Source organism: Hoplias malabaricus, chromosome 14 (genome assembly GCF_029633855.1).
Source record: "Hoplias malabaricus isolate fHopMal1 chromosome 14, fHopMal1.hap1, whole genome shotgun sequence".
Taxonomy (NCBI): Eukaryota; Metazoa; Chordata; class Actinopteri; order Characiformes; family Erythrinidae; genus Hoplias; species Hoplias malabaricus.
Window position 1 is genome coordinate 9,470,542 of NC_089813.1, and position 18,868 is coordinate 9,489,409.

General features: G+C 37.2%; 1 protein-coding gene and 1 long non-coding RNA gene across 2 annotated transcripts in view; one reads left to right on the forward strand and one right to left on the reverse strand.

Annotated features, from left to right (window-relative positions):
• The window catches only part of LOC136665558 (uncharacterized), a 28,784-nt gene that overhangs the window by 1,122 nt on the left and 8,794 nt on the right, over window positions 1–18,868 (forward strand). The window contains exon 2 of the long non-coding RNA XR_010795286.1: window positions 7,318–7,373. This is a non-coding gene — a long non-coding RNA (uncharacterized lncRNA). The remainder of the gene's footprint in view (window positions 1–7,317; window positions 7,374–18,868) is intronic.
• On the reverse strand, window positions 702–15,469 carry plp2b (proteolipid protein 2b). The gene is made up of 5 exons (XM_066643184.1): window positions 15,108–15,469; window positions 4,903–5,058; window positions 4,321–4,419; window positions 3,969–4,065; window positions 702–3,576 (listed from the first exon to the last, which is right to left on the reverse strand). The coding sequence occupies exons 1-5, from the start codon at window positions 15,201–15,203 to the stop codon at window positions 3,563–3,565; spliced, it is 462 nt and encodes a 153-aa protein (XP_066499281.1). The 5' UTR covers window positions 15,204–15,469; the 3' UTR covers window positions 702–3,562.

Genomic DNA, 18,868 nt, shown 5'->3' on the forward strand with positions numbered 1-18,868 from the left:
AATAAAAGAAGAGGAACTGAAGTTTATTAGATTATATTCTCCTTTTCGTATATTTTAAAATTACAATTTTAAAGTGGATTGACCATGTTACTTAGCAGCACATCAGCAAAACATAATGAAGTTAAAACCTCAAAATGAATAAGAATGGCTGAAATGCAGTTGAGTAAAACGCACAATGCTTTAATTGTGATTTTAAACATAATCTGCCAAGTCCTCCAATATTGTAATTAAATACATGTACATGTGTAAATGTAACGTATACCCACCTTTACTAATAACTATAGTTAGAAAAAGCAACTATCCAACTTTATGATAAGCAAAATTATGACTACTCCACTGATTTTAGAATAGCTTTAAACATGCTGGCCAGTGAAGTAGAGCTTTTAATTCTGTTCAAGAATACATTTAAGAGGCCCACAGTGGGGTATAATAGTTTTATTTAGAACCAACCCATTTAAAGTCAATGTACTATTTTGCATGTCAATGTTTATGGCCTGTGTTGTTGCATGTATTCAATGGCTGACGCTCATGTTTTATTCAGACCACAAAGTACTCTACAAACCACCTTATTACCACTCAATCATTTATTATTTATCAGTGACTCTTAGTATTAATTAACTTTATTATATAAATGTGTTAATTCTTAAACATTAAAAGGTGCTTTCACAGAAGTCATCCATGCCATGTGCACTAAAGAACCACCAAATCATCATGGATACTGGCTTTTGAACTGTGCGTTTATAACAATCCTGATGGTTGCACTCTTCTTTAGCCCAGAGGATGCAGCATCTATGATTTCCAAACTTGGTCAGACCAGAGGACACTTATAAAATTTCCCAATTTCAGGATGTAAAAATGATCCTTGTACTATTTTTAATTAAATTATTAATTATTATTGAAATTCCATCTATTTAAATGTTGTGTATCTTATTCAACAACACTCCAGAGGGCGGTGCTATAGACACGCATTTCCCACATGACTTTACTATGATGAAATAATCATGATTTTCAGATATCTCATGTACCAACCCACGCATACCCACAGTTGTTACAACAGATCTTTATTGTGCATTGCATTATACACCCCCCCCCCACACACACACACACCAAAAAAAAAAAAAGTATTAGAGAAGTGACAAAGAAATACAACACTGCAGAGTTATTTTCAACTGCAATGAAACACTCCGACTTGGTCTAAATTATTTTACAAAGTGTCTCCTGAGACTGTAATTATTAACAGAAAAATACATAGTTACATGGCAAAGCTGATTCAATGGTTTACATTAACTGGAAACAAATTCTTTAAAATTATTCTACTTGTACTCTAGATTTCCAGTAGGCTGTTCAAAGGAAGTAAGTGATGCCAGTGCACTTTAGAGGTGGAAACATCACAGGGAAAAGAAGCATGGCGCACGTTGGGTCTTTAGGTTAATTACAACAACAACATAAACAGATATTACACAGAAAACAATGAGGAAAAGAAAAAGAGAAACAGTGAGAAAAGAACAAATTCTCTATCTAAACACCCACAACAATACACAAGACCTGGTCACAAAACAATGGTTACAGCACAAGGTCAAAATACATCATTCTCAAAGAGCATGTTTCTAGGAATATAATGTGTTCCGCATAATGGAAAAGTGTCTGTTGAACAAGATGGTTTTTGCTGCTCACTTATAAAAGTCAGAGTATATCATCAGTACAAACATGATGAAGCATTTACATTTGAGTGGTGTAGCCGTTAATAGCACAGTCCCAAAGTCCCAATGCTGCATTAGCCGATAGCTGTAACCTGATTAAAATGGCAAATAGCTCTGAATTACAAAGCTTGGCTGTTTCTCAATATGTGTTCCTGTGTGTTCTTACTCAATGTCATATTCCACTGCTGAAGTTACTCATGTTTACTCAAGTCAACGTCAAGAACAGTTCAAATACCTGGATATTGTTCTCCCGCCACCCAAAATAAGGAGAATGTATTGGTTCATGACTTGGCAACCTGAAAATCCATCATTCATGGCAGCATCACAAATTTGTTCTATCAAGGTGACTTTTTAAGAAGGTTCTTCTGGAGAACACAAGTCCAATCTTTGTGTTCTTGGTATTGAGAAACAGCCCTTGTCAAATCTCATCAATGTAAAATAAAAATATTTGAATGTGCCCTTTCTAACATCCTTAAAAAGAACTGACAGGTACAATGAACTGAACTTAATGGGAGGATAACATTCTAGTGTCTTTAAAAAAAATAAAAAGCAAATATGGCACACCAACCAAACGTTTGTGTTAGTCTCACGAGTGTACTATGGCCTTAAGACAATTATTCACTAGTAGGTGAGTAAGTATACACATCTACTGTACATTACTAGGCACATACATGGCATCCATTGATCTTTATTCTGTCACAGTGACCTTGGTCAGTTTTTTAGTTTGAGCAGTGTTTCTGTAACAAACTTTGCAGTTTAAAATCAAGAGCGTCTTGCAGTATGCAATGGCAGTACTACAGAATTTATGAACTACTGGCTAAACAAATGATGCATATTTTAATCATATAAGCAGTTTGTTGGGATTATTAGCATTATTTAGAATTCCATTCCACTCTCCTATGCACTTTGAACTTTTTAAATCTGTGAACAGTTGTTCTCTGTGCTCAAATTTTACAAACACACTTCAAATTTTGAGATTGCACTCAATGTAAGGTAATTTGTATAAATTGTGCTGTAGTTTGAATGTTAGATCCTCTTTTGTAAGTCGCTTTGGATAAAAGCGTCTGCCAAATGCATAAATGTAAATGTAAATGCAAATTACACTTAAAAGTACCCATTGAGGTAAGAGGTTACAATGCAAACGGATAATCAAGAAATTAAATTAATTTATATAGGAAACTATCAATCCTACTGTTACAGTAATTCAACCTAAATTTATTAACTATACTTATCAAACACTAGTTATTCTTTAGTTCCCTGTGGCTGAAGTTTTTACATCTTAATTTGCTTGCAAACATCAGCATATATGCCCTGTACTCAAACTCAAAAACAGCACCAGCTTAAACTGAACCACGGCTTTTCAGCTCCCTTTCTTCATGTGATAGTCCCTCAATTACTTGACAAAACATGACAATGCTTTGTCCTGTTAAAATGGGCCCAGCTCAGGCCATTCAACTAGTTGGGCCTTTTTAGCCGATTTCATTCATTCTTAATTTAATTTATTATAATAGACACCTGATATCAACAGGTGCTTTTACACCACTACTAAAATAATAGTGTCCCAACCACTGAACCTTTTGCAGCTAGGCTCTTCAAACAACAGCCTCTCCAATCCTTCACTAAGCAGTAATCATTACAAATGCAGCTCGATTTAGTGGACGTCATGACAGTTCCTTTAACTTGCGCAGGTAACCAGTCTTTTTTGAGTAATGTTAACATTTTGCAGTATGTATAAATCCACAACATTCACCTTATCATACCATGACAGACCTCTGAAATTCATAGCTTGCCATTTTTCAGTCGTTTGTTTCCGAGTGTATTTCCATGCAATGCTGTTGCTGTTCTCACACAAATCTTAGTTTTCAAACTCTGTCGTCTGTGGAATTAAAAACAAGGAAAACATGAAGAGAAAATAATTCTGAGTCATCTGTAAGTTTGACATACAACGTTCTTATTATGGATGGAAGTTTTAAATCAGAATAAAAAATCCAACGGTAAACTGGGTGTTGGAAATGCCATTTAGCATCTCTCCAATGTTCCATTCCAATCAGAGAACTTGCTATTTTTTGATTGGAGCTACAATGTGATTAAGCTTGTAACGTTAGCTGAAGTGAAATGTAAAGTAAAAACCCTAGTATTTGTCAAACTGTTTTTTAATACAAATTTGAATATTAAATTAGACTGAAATGCAGATTTGTGATCGATGGGTGATGGTGATTTGCTGTCACTGACGTGCACCAAATGTTTAGTTATTGTATATTCTATTACCTGTGGCAGCTGCTGAATGCCCTCTAGTGCTCTTGATTTCCAGAAAAATTGTGTATGTATCATAAGCAAATACTATGCCAGCGATTAGACCGAACACCTGTAAAAAGAAAGGAGCACAAATAAATCATACACCAACAATAGCCAAGCACTAATAAGATATATTACATATATAATAAGAGCAAAAAACTTAGTTTTGGGAGTATCACACTGGACAATATTTAGGGTTTACAGAATATACTGAAAATTGTGAATTGTAATTGATTAATAATCTGTTCAGAAATTATCATGGACACTTTGCTGTTATTTTACACAATGTGTGTTAATTAGAAAAATCAACGGAATGTGTGCTGACCCCGCCAGCAATACGTGCTCCATCTCCTGCTCCACCGATCACACAGATCAAAGAGGTGATGAGGTACAGCAAGGCACCAATCCCAGCACGGAACAAGTCCTGAAATATAAAGTACATGAATTTATTCCTGTGTGTCTTGATTTTTAAACTGCATATGCATGTTTACTTCTGCCCTCCGCATGGACAACAAGATGTCAGTTTCCAGCTCGGGCAGAAACAGCATGCTATAATTATGAGGGTATTTGGGCAAGACTCCTAACGTGGCACTGACCTACCAGTGTAACATGATTAAAAATCCACTCTCTATTTTACAACACTGTGTCACAGAAGACACCCAAAATATCCACAATATACTTTATAGATACAAAAAAAATTGTAAAACATTCATAGTTCCTTGAATTTTTGAATAACATCTTTGCTCTTTATGCTGAACATTTTCAGAGAGTAACAATGGTAAAGATCATAAAGGTGAAGCTCAAAACTGTCATCACACTCCTTATAAACTATGGACATTATGGTATTTCCTGCTGTGATATTAGTGGCAGCATGCAGTTTATGAATATGGTGTGATGGTTTACTTACAGTCCAGGGCCAGTTGATGACCTGGAACTGTTTGTCCAGATCCATCATGAATATGACAAAGAAGATGATGGAGAAGATCATTTCGCAGATAGCCACTGCTGAGTAACCTCCGTATAGCGATGCTGCATAGCAGATAAGGATGATTAAGCTCAGGAGCTACAGCCGAGAAAGAGAGAGAGAGAGAGATCTGTATTAAGTCCCCATTCTTTTCACAACTCAGTTAAAATTTTCATCAGTTTTACATACAATCTTTTTTCTCCCCAAGTTGTTGCTGCATTTTCTACTAAATTATTATTAATGATCATTTCCACCTGTCTGAGGGTCTCCCCTGATGGAACACAGTGTGACCAGGATCAGAAAAGTGGGGATGAACGTGCTTTCTCAGAGAAACATGAAGCCCACTGCTTCTTCTTGAACGGCCACTAATACAATACCACTGAATATGTTAACATGCTGATGGAGAATGCAAACTGCCCACATCTGTTACATTAGCTGACAGGCGGAGAGAATAGAGGGAAAACTCTAAAACCATCCATTATTAAAGAGTTATTATAATGAGTTTTAAGCAAGTTAATCATGCTGCCTTAATATTGAGATTTTAGTTAACTTTAAATAATAAGTTAAACACACTAATTATCGATCTATTCAGGTTAAAAGACATTTGTTCACTGTGTGCAGGCATTACTCCCTTTTATATATTTATTAACAAAACAGGTGTTCTATGTACTCAGGGTAAACTCAAGAAAGCTTATTGTGAATGAAGTTATTACGACAACAATGATATAATTACTACATATCCCATTACAACAGAAGTACAAAGCCTCACATAGCCCTAGTACTTTATTCACAAGCTGGCAAAGTTCTATAGCTCCCAGGTATCTATTAACAACTATGTTCTAAATTCCTTGTCTCCCTGGAAGTTTCTGGGGCTACTGAAGCCTCGTCTTCACATTCTTTCCTTCTTCTTTTTTTTTTTATAATTAACAAGGCATGGTGAGAAGAAACGGAGGAGCTAACTGCACTACATTCCACACCATATGCTAAAAGGGGACTGGCCAAGGAGGACCAAAGGCCCATTATACCATGAAAGCCTATGGAAAAGCAACACTATATACACACAGCCCTGCCTCTCATTCATATATCCGCTCTTTCTGTATAGCTGCTGTTTCAGTGCTGTTCTCTGTACACACTGTAATCAAAGTGCTGTACAAGAGGAGCGTCCAATCATTATAAATGTATTTATATTTAATATACAATATATTTCAGTATATTTCGTTTTTCTGAGGTGAGCTCAGGTACTGATATTGGATCACAAAAGCCACTCCAGTGCATTTAAACAGGTTTGAACAGAGTTTTGTCACTCTAGAAATCGCCATTCTACTGCTCCACTACCCAAAGCTGGGAGGATTTATAACCCTTTTAGTCAACATTCAACATTTGGCACGGTGACCTTAAGCTCATGTGCAGCTGCTAGAGAGCATTCCATTCAATTTTACGCTTCTTTACAATGGGTACACGTTAAAGTAAGTCAAATCAGTAATTGCAAGGAGTGTCTTCCCATTTTTAGAGATATAGAACATGTTTAGCTCTGATGCTTTTTATGTTATGTAGTGTAGCTGTAGTGTTCCAGTATGACTGCCCTTTAACAATTCACTACATTCATAGTGAATATCAACATATCGCCTAGTTACTCACATGAGAGTTTTTATGTTCTTATGAAAAGCCCTGAACCTAGCTACTCGTCAAGATCACACAAAAGGCACCAACAACAAGAGCAATGTTTTTAACTCCAAGCTGCCATGTTGACCACTATTTACATTAGCATCTCTACTTCAGCTAAATAAACTTATGCCGACTGGGCAGTTGCTTTGTAGCCTTTGGTCAGATTCCAAGATCTGGCTTCTGACTCACTGTTTGTTGCTACAGTAAACTTGAAGTGATTGATGAAACAGCCACCTGAAAGCAAGAAATAATCCCCTTCTATGTCTTTACTGCCTGACATTTACATCTTAACAATCTTAACAATTATTTAAGTGTAAGGCTGAAATCTTAATTTGCATATAATTTGCATATGTCATGCATATTTAGTTGAGATTTTTCCATAAACTTCCACTTTGCCTCATTCTTATTTACTCTGTTTCTTGTATTCAGTGACAATCCAGCAATTTATATATGTTGAGGAAAGTGTTTACAATTTCAACAGAGTATTATCAACGTATTGTTATCCCTAGACTTTATCAATTTATAGCTTCAGCTATGCCTGGTTATTTTGCTCATTTTATAGTATATTTAATTTCTTGTAATTATTATGTATTATTTAAATATTCTATCCTTTTATGTTCCTGTAAAGCACTTTGAATTGCCTTGTGTATGAAACGTTCTATATGAATATGTTTGTCATGCTTTGTCTTGCAGTGCAACAGTGCAGTGCAGAAATCCAGCAAAGAAAACTGTTCCCCTGTATCTCCACAGTAGGTGTATTTGCATTTAAAACCCCCTTATACAGCAATTACATTGAACCAGACAATCTGACTGGAAGTGAAGTGTTACTTAGTAACCAATATTTTTATGCAAAACAGCAAGATGTTTTCATAGTAACTGTATCATTCTGCTGATCAGTGGTTGCTAAGGAATGACTGTTTACACTGCAGCTAACGGTACTATTATTATTCTTACTACTACTGCTACTGCTACTACTACAGCTTCTACTAATTATTTTTAGCACATAAAGTGACCATAGAAACCAAAAATGCAAGTATTAGATAAAGTCTACAAGTAAATATTTTCATTTTAATTTAATATTGTGTTAATATTTTTGCAGATTTTTAAATTTTGTTTAAACAGAAAAAATCACAAGAAATGCAAATCTACAAAAAAAAATTGTCCTCTACAATATATTAATATATTAATTATATCATGTTTCTTTATAAACAGCTATAAAAAGCATAGATTTCTCCAGTGGCTTAAGACTTACACAGTGCGGTACATGTTTTATTCATTAATGTATGTGTTAAGCCAGCTCAGCAACTTGCAACTTTACACACATGTGGACACACACATACACACAGCACTTGTGCTTGCAAATGTGCCACAAAGTAGTAATGGCAGTAGCAGCTGTCCCGTTTTCACCAGCAGCTGCTTTTCAGTTAGGGGAACAAAAAGAATAAGAGGGTGTGTTTGCAGGAAATTTTGAAATATCTTGCAGACAGTGGCCAGTGTTGTTGCCGTGAGTTCCATAGAAGTCCAGCCTTGCTTGGTTACAGTATTGGTGCTCTGACGTTATGGTTGAGGAGTTACAAAATTTGAATATTCATCATAATATTATGAATTAAAGTTTAGCGTTTAGACTAATAGGTGTGTGTTAATACAACCTGTTTTTAATTATTAATCTGCTCTCTATGGATGTTGCCTCGCATCCAATGCAAATTTTAATAAAAAAAAATAAAAATAAAAAAAAACGAAAATAATGCAATTGCATTTGATGGCAATCTTAAATAGATTCTCTATAATGCATTGCCACCCCTTCACAATGTCACACTGTCACAGCTTTACATACCATGAGGCACTCTTTCACCCCTACGGACTAGTATGACTAATATAATTATTAGTGCCAGCTCTGGTTCATTCCCATTTGGTGCTATAAATGTCTATAAGTGCAGATCAGGGGAAAAAACAGCACCACAACACAAGCGTTGCCCAGGTAACACTGCCCACACCACAGGCAGTTAAAGAAAAACTCTGACTGGCTAGATGGCTATCAAATTTCAGAGGAAAAACGACATTTGACATTGTCCACAATCTCCATATGAGGTTCTTTCACACAGCAGACACAGAAACAGTAATCACACAGCTCTCACCACACCCAGCACCAATGCCACACAGCAATCTGGAAAGTGTAAAGTTCAGCAGCGCTAATCTAACACACCTAATATTCAAATACTCTGTGAATACTCTGACTAGACTACAGCAGGCAACAATTGGCATGAACATTCTTAAACTTCATCATTTCGTTTCAGAATACACAGCTTTCATTTCCAAGCCAGGCATTCTAGGCAGGCTAAAAAAGGCATGTTTCCACCATGGGAGCCAATGTTAAAAAAAAGGCAGACATTCTTATCAACCCACTCTTTTGAATTGATGCCAGCATGGGGTATGCTCATAAATTTCATGCTGCACTTTTTTTCTCCACTACCCCTGTGTCAGGCCTCAATCCGCTTAGCCTGACAAATGTTTAACACTGTCAACACACTCCTTTGACTAACTTAATGAAATACTGTATCACTGAGACTCGCATGCCAGAGATTAGCAAAGAGAGTTAAGCTACTGTAAATGAACAGTAGGTTTCGAGATTCCTGCTAGTGCTCTTTTTCCATATGCAGAGTAGCACTGCCCATTTCTTCTGAAATCAAGGCTGTTAATAGGTAGACTTCCTCCTTTTAATAGCCTCTAAGACACTGAGAATACTCTACACTAGTAGTGTGAACATTTGTGGCAGGATTTGATGCCACGCAGCCACAAGAACATCAGTGAAGTAAGATGTTAGATGATTAATTCCGGATCACTAACCCCACTCCAATTCATCTCAAACATGTCAAATGGAGCTCCACTGAATCCAGAGAATACAGCTCTACTGTCCCTTTAACTACTTGTATAATCTTTCTCTCTATCCATAAACATCGCACATGGTCTGAGCCTTCTTTGGGTTTGTTAATGTAAACTGTTAGTATGATACACAAGTATTAAAGAAGGCACGTCTTTCTGAGGTTAGCTCAAAGATAAAGCTTTGTGAGCTTCAGCTGCCCAGTCAGAAGGCTACTTTAATCTAGTGTGTTCTGGGCGGTTGAATGATGTAAGCAGCCAATTCTGCCTCCAGCTCATGTGTATTGGAGCTTTATGAGTTGTGGGGACTGGCACAAACTGCCTCTGTGAAGCTCAGCCGCTGACTGAACTCCAGAGAGCGCACAATGAGCCTCTATTCACGACCGCTGTCCAGACTTGCTGCTGTTCTGCCCCTTTAAAGACACCCACTACTGAATGATTAGTACCACACATACACACTTCAATGCACACTGAGAAAGGCCATGAAGAAAAACACTGCAACGAAAGCAAAACATAGTGACCGAACACAGTAAAAAAAATGTAGCAACACATATCATAACCTGTCAAATAAGAACCTCATAACTCTTAACTCACAATGAATTGATTTGAGTGAAATAACAGTATGTGAAAACTCATGATGAATTGTCCGATAGAAATCAGACCAAAATACAGAACAACTGTATTTAACAAATGAAATAAAATCTTGTTAATGTGTATTAAAGTTATGTATTCCACTATGAAGACTGCATTCATGTAAGTTTTCTTACATAAGTGTTAACATGCTTTACTTTATACCAAGAATTGCCATCAAGGGTCAATTCTGTCTGTGAATACTTTATAGACAATGCAATAAAAATGTGGTCAGTTTGGACAATATTGTGGCTTATTGATAGTAGTAGGTACTGCAGTACCTACTCTAATACTTACTTAAAATATTAAACACCTAACTGTTGATATCATGCAATTAATATTCTTTGCAAATACTGAAAAAGCAATGATTAAAGGTACAACATATTAGAATAACACCAAATTCTACACTTTGTATTTCATTCTCGTCAGATGTTTTCTAATAATTTAACAAAAAATGCAATTCACTATTAAGACAAACCCTCTCCACGCTGTGAAGAAAATCAAGGACACATACACACATTCATATGTTTCACATGTACACAAACATACACAGTGTACACAGAAAACAATGAACATTTTTATTAACTTTACACCCAAGCACTGACCCAAGCACAAGAACTATGCCACTGATAATGCTAATGTCCTACCCACTGATTTCTCTAAACTGCTGAACAGCTACACAGAAGCCAACACATCATTTGCACATGTTAAAACTGGCTTGTGTTTTGTTCTTAAAGACATTCCATTAAATAAACACTCCAGCGTTTTTAAACTAATCTATCAGAAACATCTCTGTTGTATAGTAGATCACACACAATAATAATAATAATAAAAACAAAGAAAACCACTGGGCAGTGGCTCCAGCTTTTTAAATAAATTTTTAAGGTGTTTAGCTGCTAATATCTCGGTAAGTCTGTATAACCTTCAAAAATTTCCCAGGTGTCGTCTGTTTGACGAATGCAAAGGGTGTGACAAAATGTTTCAAGACAAATTGGAGCAATAGGATAATTTGGACAGCTTTTCTTGTCACTGCATAAAAGTATAGGTGTTTGTTCATATACTGTAAAAAAAACAGGTGCATGTTTATTACTTTTACTTATGGAACATAATTGTTCCATGTTTCATAATAGTTGTAGAGTCTAAATTTGTGTTGATTTTATATAATCAATTTCCTCTCCATTCCTTATTTCTATTTTACACAGTTCTATAATGTTTACAAACAATAACCTTTCTTCCTGGAGAAGGCAATTTAATGGATCTTTGGGGAAAATAACTGGCCTTTAAAACTACTGTTGCACCTGTAAAGGTACATTTACAGTGTACCTTTAGGTTTCTGTGTATGTGCCCACACATCTGACTACTGTTCTAAACAGTATCAACATGCACAAGTCATTCACTTCAGCTTGAGATTCACTTTCCATCATGGTGGGTGTGTCTACTCCGTTGTTATGAGGATAACTTATACCAGTGACACATCTTTTGTGGATATTACAAGAAATATCATGCCCTAGTGGAACAACCTAACTGCAGGAGTCAATAATTACAGGAGCCACTAGCCTTTCTTCCGCTACACATTGATTTATCCTTCCGAAAGAACTTCAGGCTGATAATAAATAGCATCTAGCATGAATGTGTATGAATATGAGATTCCGTTTTTAAAAGGAATAATCCACACTACTGCAATTTAGTCTCTTTTGCTGCACCTGTGGTTTACGGCAGTGTTATTTTAAGTTATAATTAAGCAAGTTTTGCCAGGTCAGCACATTCCATAACGTTCTGGAGTGTTCTTGACTGTTTTTCTGGGTTCTATATTACAGCATGGCAGTTAATGTTATAAATGTACCCCTTTATTGTAGGATGATAATCCCTTTTGCTTGCTCTGCTACTGAGTATGAAAACATGCACAGTTTGTCATGCCAAGGCTGTAAGGTTTGCTGGTGTCAGGACCCTGGTACCATGGTAGAATCACTATAATATTACAAAAATATTGTATTGATCATTGTGCACCTGCATTTATGAAAAGACCATAAAAATGAGGTTGAACAGAGCAAAACAAACACATTGGATGTGATGAAATGGACTGATTAAATAATGAGAAAACAAGAACAGGGACGAAAGCGAATCAAGCAGAAAAAGAAATCCACTCCTCACCCCTGGGTTCCTGTTAACTCGCACTGAAACCTGTCGTTCTGTACAGGACTGTTTGGACAGGGAGAGAATGCTATTGTGTGGTTTGACCCTTGTGGTATTTTGTCAAATGCACGTCACAAGCGTTTCATTATATGTCCACTTTAAGCATAATTCAGTCATTTGCTTGTAACTAATTGATCATAGTCAATAATTTAGTAATGACAGTATAGTATAGCTTTTTGTGTTAATAGTTTCTTGATGGAATTATGAGGCCAGTGACATGTCAACAAGTTTGTTTAATATTGCTATCAGACTTCAGTGTGGTGTGAGGGATGTGATGATTATGTATGCAGTTTGCATAACGTGAAACAGAAAGGCTGTAAACTTCCATTACTTGTTAACTACACCGTCTTTATAGCCAGAGGCGGACTGGCCATCTGAATGTACTAGAAGATTCCACAACAGCTGTCCATCCCATTGCTGTCAGCCTGGCTCCATGGTTCATCAGCCTTAAAGATGTAAACCCTACATTTGAGGGGCTCCCCATCTTCTCTGAGTGATGGAAAAATATGGGGTGAGGGGCTGGAGCACAGAAGCAGATGGGGGCATCAATATCATTACGAATATAAGCCTTATGGATGACCGTAGAGGACACGGGCTCTGATGCAGACTTGGAATGGAAAATTGGAGTAAGAAGCCAGAGCCAGTTACACTTTCAGAGCAACTGACACAAAGCTGACTGCACATTTTAAGGTGGAGTACGTTGAATAAGAGCCACATTTCTGCCTCGTAATGGCGCCCATTTATGGTAGAACAGAAAGGTCCAGTAATAAGCTAACTTCAACCTCAGTCGTCTATTTAAAAGTATTATGGGCTATTTGAAAAGAAGCTCAGGTGAGCTTCATATAGTTTATTATAAGCATATATAAGGTTAAACAAAATATTGAACCACAGTTATAAACTTAATATACCCTCATAAAGTTTCCATTTCAGTATCGGCTAATTTATTTTCTGACTGTTTATATTACAATAGGAGGTTATTTTGTTCTGTGTTAAAGCAGGCTTTGTAGGCTACTGCTGTGTCTGATCTACTCGTACCAGCACAACACACTAAACCACGATGTCAGTGTACTGTACTGAGCTTGATCCTTCAAAATCCTCCAAATCCTACAAATGCTATATAAAATGTACAGGAAATTAGACATTGAAACACTATAGCTAAAATAACTTCTTGAAGGTTAGTGTGCCTATACTGCTTGTGAGGGGGGGTCTATTTGTGTAAAAGTCCTGTGCTGTTTTTAGATGTGCAGTTCTGGCTCCACTGCAAAATTAATGAAGCAAATTTCAAGCACCAAATACGGCTTGGATGATATCTGAGGGGAAATTTGTGTTTTAGTGAATCTGTTCCTTTAACTCAGATTAGGGGGTATCTGCACCGGAAGACGGCGCTATCAGTTAGCACAGTTTAGTCTGTAAATATATGTAAACACCAGATTCTCATGGGACTAGAACATGAGCAGAAATGGTTGATAACACACTGAATATCTTCTTAAGAATCACTGATATAAATGATGTCACATGCTGTATGCACAATGAAAATGAATCAATCCAGGTGTTTTGTAGGATATAGAAAATAATGGTCAGTTTACAGGCCCTTGCATTCCTTGGAATAGGAAAAGTACCCTCTCTGCAGATGGTGCGTCTCACCGAATCAGCTCCTATTTAAAGCACTTCCTTCCCTGTTGAAAGCATAACAGCAGCTCACGGTTGGTGAATGAATCTGCACTATTTAGACCAAAAAAACAGAGTGGAACTTTACTGTGGTCATTTCACTGAAACTGTGTAACGTAGAGGCTCCTGTGGTGCTTACTGTATGTACGATCATTTTTAACATATAACATACAGTGTAATAAGAGCTCCAATGTTAAGACTGTTTAGATGCAATTATGTTTAGTTAATAGATCTGTAAAATGAAACATCACCTGTTTTGTACTAAACTTTATATGTGTTTAGAATGTAGCGCAATTACAGAGGAGATTTAGCCTCAGTGATCACTAACACTACCACGTTTGACATAGATTTTACACTTGAAAGTAAATGAAAGTCAGTGACTTAATGCCTCCAGGAGACACCTGACCTTCCACCTCATGCCACACAGCGTCAAAATTCCTCACCACTCCCTCCACAAAAAATGCACAGTGTGGAGTGACATTCCTTTAACTGGTGTCTTGTACTACTGCCTGCCCATTATCGCTGACATTTTCTGTAATGTATTGCAGTGCGTCCGGCAGTGTCAGAGCAATAATAGTCAAATTCACAATCCTAATATTTTTCAACTATTGTGGATTCAGATTCACTAGTGCCGCTGGATTCAGAAAATTAATGCCAGCAGAAACTCTACTATAAATATAAATATAACCCAAACAAAAGATATTTACAAAATGAACATTTTACACTTTAGGCCTATACGTTTAGTTTAGTTTAGTTATTTCAAACCAGCCTGAGGTAAAACAACAATAAAGTAAACTGTAGTTAGCTTTCTTCCTGTCACCTCTGTGAACATTTCTGAGTTTGTAGGTTTCTGTAGAATGGAGTAGTTAGTAGTAAACTATTTTGAACGAGTTGGTTACATCTCTGAGGTGTAATTATGAGGAAATATGAAACAGGTTTATTCCCCTTTAAATAGCGACTATTTACAGCGATGCAAAGAGACAGACAGAGAGAGAGAGAGACAGAGTGAGTGGGTGAGTGTGTGTGTGTGTGTGTGTGTGTGAGAGAGAGAGAGAGAGAGAGAGAGAGAGAGAGAGAGAACTACCCAACAGAAATAGACACAGTTTTCTACTTACAATTTCCATCGCCAAAATAGTTCCTTTCCGAGTTCGTACGTAAGTCTTCAGTTTCTCCACAACATTTCCAGCGGTGCTCGTTTCAGTGTCTGCCATTTTTTCACTCTTAAACTGCTCTTAGTCTTCACAAATACGCACAGAGCGTACACACTTCAAACAAATGACCCTCCTCGGTCTGTAGTAAGTTTGTCTGATGAAAAATGAAACCTGGAGAAACGGGCGGGACTTATTTTAAGGTGACACCAAACTTCAAGAACTGAACTGAAGAAGAGGAGAGGTTCACACCTTAAAAGCGTCACTCATATCTCGCCTACAGTGAGAAAAATAACTGCCTTCCCTCTTGTCACAGAACAAACCCAGAGAGCGTGAACGGGGCGGTGGCTTAGAGTGTTTTCGTTTTTCTTCTCCGGGGGGTTTGTCTGAAGGAGGGGCACCAGGAAAGTGGTCTCAAGGCAAATGCTGGGCTCATATTTAGTTGACTACAACACTAAGGCGCCATGTGTGTGCCAGCTGATGTTACACTCTCAAATAATTGTGAAAAGTGAAATAAAAAATTGCTTCAGTAACTCCAAGCTCACCCGTAAATACACTTTATCTTGAAATAGTCCTTCACTGTTTCTAAAAGTCTTAGTTTTGCATTAATGTAAAATACGCATTAAATAATCATGTTATAGGTTGTAAAACCTGTTTATTCTAGTTCATGGCTCACAGCACTGACTTAGCCCTGTTACCTGAGCACATACTCCCTCTGAAATATCTGCTCCACATTATTTCACATATAATATTGTGTTGACTTAAGTTAAAGTAAATAATCCTATATATCTAATTTACGCCCTAACAATGTCCTTATAATTAGGGTGACCAGACGTCCTCTTTTACCCGAACATGTCCTCTTTTTTAGACTTAAAAAAATGTCCGGGATTTTGTTTTTCTAGAGATTACATAGAATTTCGAGAAGCGTTTCGTTCACAAACTAACCCCGCCCTCCCCTACTCCGATTGGTTCGCTTGAGAAGGGGGAGTGGTGAAGTAGCCTAAAATCTTCTGATTGGACGGTCTGACTGTAGAGCTACCGTTATTGGTCGATAACCTTTTATGGAAACAATTAATTGGTCCGTCTACACGTCAGCAGTCCCCCGGTGACGTGTCCTCTTTTTCACCAACTCAGATCTGGTCACCCTACTTCTAATTCTATAATAAAAGCCTTCGCTTTTTACTGTCAGTTATGTTTTATTCATTCAAATTTTCAATTTCACATTTCTAGAACTTATGTAAACTAATGAAATACTGTTCCTAAAATGGCACGTTCAATAACACATTGTAAAATGCAGGGTTTGATTTTAAAAGAAACAACAAAAATGGTTCTTTTTTTCACAAGGGCTGAACAGCAATCCCAATCACACCCATAACCCTATAAACCAAAATCTGTGGCAGACACTGCTGAATGGATGTAGTGACTGGATCTGGAACATGTTCCAATTTTCCAAAGACTCAACTAGGCCAAAGAGAACAGCCTCTTTATTCCTTACTGGTTGCCCTTTTAAAGGAGAAATACATGGATTTTCAGGCTGTGTGAGAAAACTATTCAGAAATTATGCATTGTGGGGGATATTCAGGGTTCCATCCAGTGGTGAAAGAAACCAGTATTTGAAGTAGTTACAACTCAGATCTACAAAACGAACACTGACCATTGAACTTATGTCCTATCAATTTTTACACTTTGGTCGTAAGATGTGTGATAAAATGCTTTCTTTCAGTCTGGTTCCTTTTAAAACTCTGAAAACGGTTACTGGTAAATTTCTCTAAAACGTAATATTTCAGACTAAAACACACTGAATTATTTGTACTTATATTTTAAAAGTTTAATTCTGCAGACGTTTTGAAAAATGTCCCTTTAACCACTGAGACGACTGCTCTCACATCTGTGGAGAGCCGTTGTTTTGACAACAGAGTGGATGATAACAACAGCTGGGAAACCACCTCGCCTTGTAGGTGTGATAACTTCTGTTAAGTTACTTTCAGCGCTTGCTTTCAAGTTTCAACACTGTCAAACCGTGAATGTGGAGTCTTAAATCTGTTGTGTTTTCACTGGAGGATTTCAGCCTCAGCTTCTTGTTCTCTACAAACGTGCAATTTGCTAGAAATTGAATTGTGTGCGCGCCACAGTGGGAACGCCCTTCAGCGCCATTGTTTGCTGCCCTCTTGTGTCCACGGAGAAACACTTCACACACCAGACCTCCTCTTGTTATTTTTAACCGAGTGCCTCAGAGTAATGCTGTGAGGTAATGGCTGCACCGACCTGCTATTACCTGGCTCTCTTCCCGCAAACAAAGTTTAATTACACTCCTTTAATCCCCATGGATGTAATGCTTAGTACTACAACTGTAATATTGTTATATTTGGTATTACAAATTCTCCATTAGTTATCCAAGTTAAAATGTGTCGGTCCTCAACTTTGATTTTTTCTTTTGTATTGTAATATTGTCAATAATGTAAATAAAATAATAAATAGCTGGGGTGGCTAGGGAGGTGTTTGAGTGTGTGCTCTCCCCGTGTCTGCATGCATCTTCTCTGGGTGCTCCCACAGTATGAAAATTAAACCATGTTCCAGATCCAGTCACTACATCCATTCAGCAGTGTCTGCCACAGATTTTGGTTTATAGGGTTATGGGTGTGATTGGGATTGCTGTTTAGCCCTTGTGAAAAAAGAACAATTTTTGTTGTTTCTTTTAAAATCAAACCCTGCATTTTACAATGTGTTATTGAACGTGCCATTTTAGGAACAGTATTTCATTAGTTTACATAAGTTCTAGAAATATGAATTTGAAAATTTGAATGAATAAAACATAACTGACAGTAAAAAGCTGAGGCTTTTATTATAGAATTACAAGTAGGGTGACCAGCTCCGAGATGGTGAAAAAGAGGACACGTCACGGGAGGGGGGGGGGTGCTGCTGACGTGCAGACTGACCAATTAAATGTTTACATAAACGGTTATCGACCAATAACGGTAGCTCTACAGTCAGACCGTCCAATCAGAAGATTTTAGGCTACTTCACCACGCCCCCTTCTCACTCAAGCGAACCAATCGGAGTAGGGGAGGGCGGGACTAGTTTGTGAACGAAACTTCTCGAAGTTCTATGTAAGCTCTAGAAAAACAAAATCCCGGACGTTTGTGAAACCGCCCGGACAATTTTTTAAGTCTAAAAAAGAGGACATGTCCGGGTAAAAGAGGACGTCTGGTCACCCTAATTATATAGCTCCAGATATACAACAAACACAGACACCACCACGTCCAGTCACTAGTGACCATACTTTATTAAACATGAAGAAGATACACAAGGAGAGAGAGAAAGGAGGAAAACAGGAACAAAGCGTCAAAGAAGAGAACGTGACAGCCAGACTGTTTCAAAGTGAACAGAGTAGTTTTAACACTTGGAAAAAATACAGTGTACATATTGTGTAGGAGTTATCCATTTTTCATTAAGAGCACTGGCTGTGTTAGATGCATGATTATGTATAATATAATGCACCCGATACTGACTCTCCATCTGTTAATTCTTTTGCCCTTTTCAGGTTTATTTCTGTACATTTATACAGGTTTACAATTGAATTACGATGTAGGGTTTTCTTCAGGATGTTCTCACAGAGGAACAGAGCAATTGCTTTCAGTGCGCAAATTCATAGATTCATAGACATTCTGTAAAAACACATTGAGAGATTGGTTTAAAAGTCTTTTTGTCACATTTCACCAGGAGATTAT

What these genes read in the sequence shown, in the direction of transcription:
- plp2b (XM_066643184.1), bottom strand. Translation starts at nt 15,203, where the DNA reads ATGGCAGACACTGAAACGAGCACCGCTGGAAATGTTGTGGAGAAACTG. An exon ending in CTATTTTGGCGATGGAAATT is followed by an intron (nt 5,059 to 15,107) that starts GTAAGTAGAAAA and finishes TCTCGGCTGTAG; the next exon opens with CTCCTGAGCTTAATCATCCT. An exon ending in GAGCACGTATTGCTGGCGGG is followed by an intron (nt 4,066 to 4,320) that starts GTCAGCACACAT and finishes TTCTTTTTACAG; the next exon opens with GTGTTCGGTCTAATCGCTGG.